This window comes from Ovis aries, chromosome 13 (genome assembly GCF_016772045.2).
Source record: "Ovis aries strain OAR_USU_Benz2616 breed Rambouillet chromosome 13, ARS-UI_Ramb_v3.0, whole genome shotgun sequence".
NCBI classification, from domain to species: Eukaryota; Metazoa; Chordata; class Mammalia; order Artiodactyla; family Bovidae; genus Ovis; species Ovis aries.
In genome coordinates this window covers 79,549,069-79,555,068 of record NC_056066.1, presented here as the reverse complement: position 1 = coordinate 79,555,068, position 6,000 = coordinate 79,549,069, and the positions used below count along the sequence as shown (strand labels likewise).

At 55.8% G+C, this 6,000-nt stretch overlaps 1 protein-coding gene across 2 annotated transcripts in view; it reads left to right on the top strand.

Annotated features, from left to right (window-relative positions):
* Nucleotides 1–1,139: 1,139 nt before the first annotated feature.
* ATP9A (ATPase phospholipid transporting 9A (putative)) overlaps nt 1,140–6,000 on the top strand; it is a 128,452-nt gene continuing 123,591 nt past the window's right edge. For both annotated transcript variants that reach the window (XM_027977334.2, XM_027977333.2), the window contains exon 1: nt 1,140–1,280. In XM_027977334.2, the coding sequence (XP_027833135.1) occupies nt 1,213–1,280 (68 nt within the window). In that variant the 5' untranslated portion in view covers nt 1,140–1,212. The remainder of the gene's footprint in view (nt 1,281–6,000) is intronic.

Sequence of the window (6,000 nt, the reverse complement as noted above, 5' to 3'; positions counted from 1 at the left end):
CCCCGGAGATTTGGTGGCTGCGCCCTTATTCACAGCAAGTGAAGTAAAAGACACCCACATGCCACACCGAATGTGTTAGGTGTAACTATTCCCTTTAGTTGCAGTAGGTTAGTTTACATGGTGTCACAGTTTGGGGTTCATTACACTTGGATTCATTACACATTGATTTCATTACACATGGATTTTTAACTTCCCTCCCTCCTTCCTACACCAAGGTTCGTTTTCTTTCTGTTCTTAAATTTTTATCGGGGTCCCTGGAGAGTGAGTGGATCTTGGACACTGTGGGAGAGGAGGTAGGCGTGGACGCAGGTCTGGGTGACGGAGTCAGTGCGTGTGTCTCAGTGTGGGTGAATGTGTCTGTGTGCCAGCACGCGTGTCAGCCCCAGAGGCGGGTGAGGGGTGAGTGTGAGATGGAGGGTGTGCACGTGTGTGAGTGCAGTGATGGGCAATTTCAGGGTCCAGGTGGGAGAGCGGGGGGGGGCCAGTGATGGTGAAGGACGGTGGCTGAGGGAGTCTGGAGAGCAGTGAGGCAGTGTGTCCCTGTGATTGTGGTTCCTGGGGGCACACGTGTGTGAGGTCCAGGGTGGACAATGGGTGTGAGTGTGGCAGGGTGTGTGCTTGTGCGGGTGAGCATGAGTGACTGTCAGATGCTGGTAGGGAGGGAGCGGGTGAGAATGTGTGTGTGTGTGTGTGTGTGTGTGTGTGGCTCGCGTGTGAGTGTGCAAGAATGAGCCCGTGAGAGGATGGATGCAGTGTGAGCTTGGCGGCGTGTGCGCACAGGCGGGCATGTGCGGGCTAAAGCGGCGTCGGCGGGGGCGGGGGGAGGCCGGGCGCGCGCACGCGGGGCGTGGGCGGGGGGCGCGCGGCCGGGTGGGCGCCCGTGGGGGGCGCGCGGCGCGGGCCGGGGCGGGGCCTCTGCGGCGGCCGCGCGCGGACCCTGCGGGCCGCCCCCCGTGGCAGGCGCGGCGCGGCGCGGGCGGGCGGCGCGCGGAGCCCGGGCCCATGGTGCGCCCGTGTCCGTCGGTCGGGCCGCGCGGGCGGCTCCGCGCGTGGCCCGGCGCTCGCGAGCTCGCCCCGTCGCTGCGGGCCCGGCCCGCCCGCTGCCGCCGCCTCCTCCCCCGGGGCGGCGCGGCGCCGGCGGGCGGTGGCGCGGAGGCCGGACCGGGCGGCGGCCCAGGCTGCGCTGGGGGCGCGGCGGTCAAGGCGGGCGACATGACGGACAGCATCCCGCTGCAGCCGGTGCGCCAGAAGAAGCGGATGGACAGCAGGCCCCGCGCCGGGTGAGCGGGGCCCGGGCCGGCCGCCCTCCTTTGTCGGCGCCGGGCGGGGCGGGCCGGGCCGGGCCTGACAGGTCGGCCGGCGCCATGAGCCGGCGGCCGGGCCCGGGCGGGGCGGGCGGGCAGCGGTCCGGCTCAGCCCGGCCCGGCCCCGCGGCGCGATCGCGCCCCTTTCGGGCCCGAGCGCCCGGCTGCCGGGGGCACCTCTGCCCGCCCTGCTTTAGGCGCCGCGGGAGGCCGGGCCCGCCCGGCGCTGTGGAGCCGGGGTCAGCCTCGCCTTCTATCCATTTTATTGTTTCCTCATTACGCCTGGTCTTCGTAATTCCGATCTGGTCAGTATGGAGCCTGGCTCTTGGCCTGGAGCCGCCCTCGGGAGCCGGGAAATTCTCGGCTGGCATTGCCCCCGCCGCGGAGTCCCCGCCCGGCCCGGGCTGGACCGCCGGCGGGCGAGGGGAGCTCCTGCTGGTCGCCTGCACCCCCTCCCCCGGTCCCCACAATTTGGGGAAGGAGCCTCCCCGGCTCAGGGGCGGCGGCTGCCACCTGCTGTACCCTTCCGCAGAGGCAGGCCCCTGGGCCGCCTCGTGAGGGTCGCGCTCACTCGGAAAGAGGAGGCGCGGGTGTTTTGCGCCCTGACAGCTTCCCGCTGGGAGGAGGGCGCTGACCTGTTGAGGTTTTAAGGGGCTGCGGCATCACCGGGGCAGAGTTAACCTGGGGGTGTGAGGTCGTGGGGAGGCGAGCTGGTTAAAATGCCGGCTCCTGGGCCCGCCGGTGACTGCCTGGGGTGGGACCTGGCAGCGTGCATTTCCCAAGGCTGCGCAGGTGGGGCTGCGGTCGCCGGAGAAGGCAGCTGGGCGGGGCCGGGCCCCGCGGGCCGCCCTTCGCTTTGGCGTCCGGTTCTCCCCGCGCACTTCCCGGTGGCGGCCGCTTTGGGCGGCGTCGGTTGCCTGATGCAGGGGCGTGGGCCGGATGAACCCCTGGGGTGACTTCACCAGGTGTCCGTGGAATTTGTTGAAAAGTGGGGGAAGGGATGGTGCCAGCTGCCATTTTGTGGGGTCTTTGTCCCTCGTCTTCCTTAAACCTTCCGGGGAGGAGGCCCCATTGGTAGAAGACAGAGGCCCCGCGGGGTCAGGGACCACTGCGAAGATGCTGCAGAACGCAGGCTGAACCCAAGATCTCTGAGCCAGAGGTGCATTGCCCTCCACGGCTTTCTTCACTTTTGGCCTACGTTTTAATCCCGACCTCTCAAAGCTAAAGAACGGTGACAGCTTGAGCCCTATGCCTGGAGGAGGGCCTGCATATAATAAACGTCCTCAGTGAATGTGTTAATGAGTTAATAAGATCAGTGGACTCAGGACTCTTGTTATTAATTCATGCCACAGTTATAAAAATGCATACTGTGTGTGGAGGCTGTGCGGGGAGATGGGTGCAAAGCTGAATTAAGCCCTGACCACAGGTGTGGGCCTCCTGACGCTGCGTGTACATTGGAATCGCCCTGGAAGCTTTGACAATGACCATTCCTGCCGCCTTTTTGACCTTTGAAGTAAAAATCTGGAGTTGGACCTGGCTATCTTTATCTGTCTTATCTACCTTATTTTTTCGTGGCTTCCTGGATGATTTCAATGTGTCGGCATAGTTGAGAACCTCCCCTTCAGTACAAGAGAGAAAAATGCAAATAATTATTTAAAAGTGATGATTACCATGAGAGAAAAATGCATCCCTAGCATAGGGGCCCAGACGGAGTGGTGCCAACAGTTGGGAAAAAAGGTTTCTGTTTAGTGTTGGAGTGGAGGATAGCTTCTTTAGAATTTGCCACCTGGGAACTAATTTATTTCCTCAACAGTGACATGGATTCAAATTCAAGTCAGGTCTCTGGAATTCCAGGTGTTTGCATATATGCTCTTGTATTTAATCTGCATTTTTAGGAGTAGCCTTGTCAAGTTGGGGATCTTGGTATCTGGAAACACTTTTGGAAAGCCTTGTAATTTAAGGGTGGGAGGTGAGGTAAAGAAATAAGAAACAAACGTATTTGTGATGGTCAGACTCTCTGCTGGACACTTGAGATAAATGCATACAATTGCTCAGTTGTGTCTGAGTCTTTGCAACCCCCTGCCAGGCTTCTCTGTCCATGGAATTTTCCGGGCAAGAACACTGGAGTGGGTCGCCATTTCTTGCTCCTGGGAATCTTCCCAACCCAGGGGTCAAACCTGAGTCTGCTTGGTCTCCTGCATTGGCAGGTGGATTCTTACCACCGTGCCGCCTGGGCTGTGTTTCAATCCTCATAACCACTGTCTGAATTTTTGGAGTTAGTTTCTTCATTTTATAGCCGGGGAAACTAAGGTTCAGTGATGCTAGATAATTTGTTGGAGGTCATAGGGATAGTCAGTGTGGGGGGATGGATTTGAACTTGATCAACTCTCTTTATCTAATGGCTCTAAGCTGTAGGGTGGTTGGAGGATTTTGTGGTTAAAGAAACCAAAAACCTAGGTGCCACAGGCCCTAGGAGACAGAGTATAATTAGTGCTGGGATCACTCAGCATTTGCCAAGACATGCAGTTTATTTGCTGGAGGAATCCCGTAGCCCCAGAGCTCTCTGTCTTCCGAAAGTTACCACATCCTGATGTTGAGAAAACCATTGCAGCCGCTTTGTTAGGACAGAAGCACTTGCCTCACATCACTGGAAACCTTTTTTCTGACATCATGTGCTTTGCTTCTGGCCAAATGAAATTCCCTCCTGGTGAAACACAAGAGACGGGTCAGGAGCATGGGCGCAGGACTGGAGAACTGGGTGCAGGCCTGGGTTTTGCCGCTCACTAGCTGGGTGACTTGGGGGACATTACTTAACCTCTCTGGGTTTTAGCTTTTCACCTGTAAAGTGGGACTAACAGTAATCCTGAGTGTGTGCTTGTGTGCCCAGTCGCTCAGTCATGGCCGGCTCTTTGCACCCTCGTGGACTGTAGCCCTCCAGGCTCCTCTGTCCATGGGATTCTCCAGGCAAGAACACTGGAGTGGGTTGCCATGCCCTCCTCCAGGGGATCTTCCCAACCCAGGCATTGAACCCAGGTCTCCAGCATTGCAGGTGGATTCTTGACCATCTGAGCCACCAGGGAACCCCATAATTATGTGTATCTCCTAGGACTGTTTATTTTGAGACTTAATCCATCATAAGTTTGGAACACTAAGCACTCAATACGTCTTAGACGTTTGCTAGGCCAAATAGTGATAATTAGATTTTTGTGTGAGGTTTGCCTTTGGTAATTTCCAGAACGCTCCTTTGAGAAGAAGGACTTTTGATGGTGGAAAGTTGAGAAATATAGACTTCATTGCTCTCTCCTGATCAAATCCAGGAAATGATTAACCACATAAATGATTCCAGCCAGATAAGTAGGTACTCTGGTGTGATAGGTAGAGAGCAGGTTGGGCAGAACTGAGACTGCCTTTCCTGAGTAAATGATTAGGGATCTCATGGACAAATTGGACAGGATGCTTTGATTTTTCGATTTATGTAGACTTGGGGAACAAGGAAATTTTGGAAGTGAACTGAGTTAAGAAACAGCTGAGTATTTAGGTACACAGTTTCCTTCAGCTTTTTTTGGGGGGCAAACAACTTTATTGGGGTCTGGGGCTTCCTAGTGGCTCAGATGGTAAAGAAACTGCCTGCAACGAAGGAGTGCTGCGCGCTCTGGGTAGTCGTTCAGTCTGTCCGACTCTTTGTGACCCCGTGGACTGTAGTCCGCCAGGCTTCTCTGTCCATGGGATTCTCCAGGCAAGAATACTGGAGTGGGTTGCCATGCCTTCCTCCAGGGGATCTTCCCAAGCCAGGGATCGAATCCAGGTCTCCCGAGTTGTGGCCGGATTCTTGACTGTCTGAGCGACCAGGCAATACAGGAGACCCGGGTTCAATCCCTGGGTCGGGAAGATCCCCTGGAGAAGGAAATGACAACCCAGTTCAATATTCCTGCCTGGAGAATCCCATGGACAGAAGGGGCTACAGTCCACGTGGTTACAGTCCTCGGGGTCACGGAGTGCAGAGGGACTGAGCAGCTTACACTTGGGTTACTTTATGTCACATAAAATGCATCCATTATTAAGGTACAGTGCATTGATTTTTTAAAAATTAAATTTACAGAGTTTCTGTAGTTCCTCACAGTCCAGTTTTTGAACGTCTCCATCTCCCCCAGAAGTTCCCTCGTGCCTTAATCCCAGGCTGATTTCTGTTTCCATAGGTTTGCCCTTTCTGGAAGTTTCATATAAATGGAGTCATAAGCTGTGTTGTCCTTGTATCTGCCTTTTTTCAGTAATTTAACAGAATGGTTTTTTAATTTTAATTTTTAATACAGTTTTTAAAGGTTACTGTCCATTTATGTGCTAAGTCACTTCCTAGTTGTGTCTGACTCTTTTTTGCAACCCTGTGGACTATAGCCCACCAGGCTCCATGGGGTTCTCCAGGCAAGGACACTGGAGTGCGCTGCCATGCCCTCCTCCAGGGGATCTTCCCAACCCAGGGATCCACCCCAAGGATCTTACACCTCGCGCATTGGCAGGCGAGTTCTTTACTACTAGCGCCACCTGGAAAGCGCTGTGCCTTTAGAGTTACTGCGGAATACTGGCTGTGTGTTTTAGTGCATCCTTGAGCCTGCCCTACACTCAGCGGTTTGTATTTTTCCCTCCACAACCCCTCCCGACTGGTAACCACTAGCTCATTCTCTGTAAGCTTGCTTCTCTT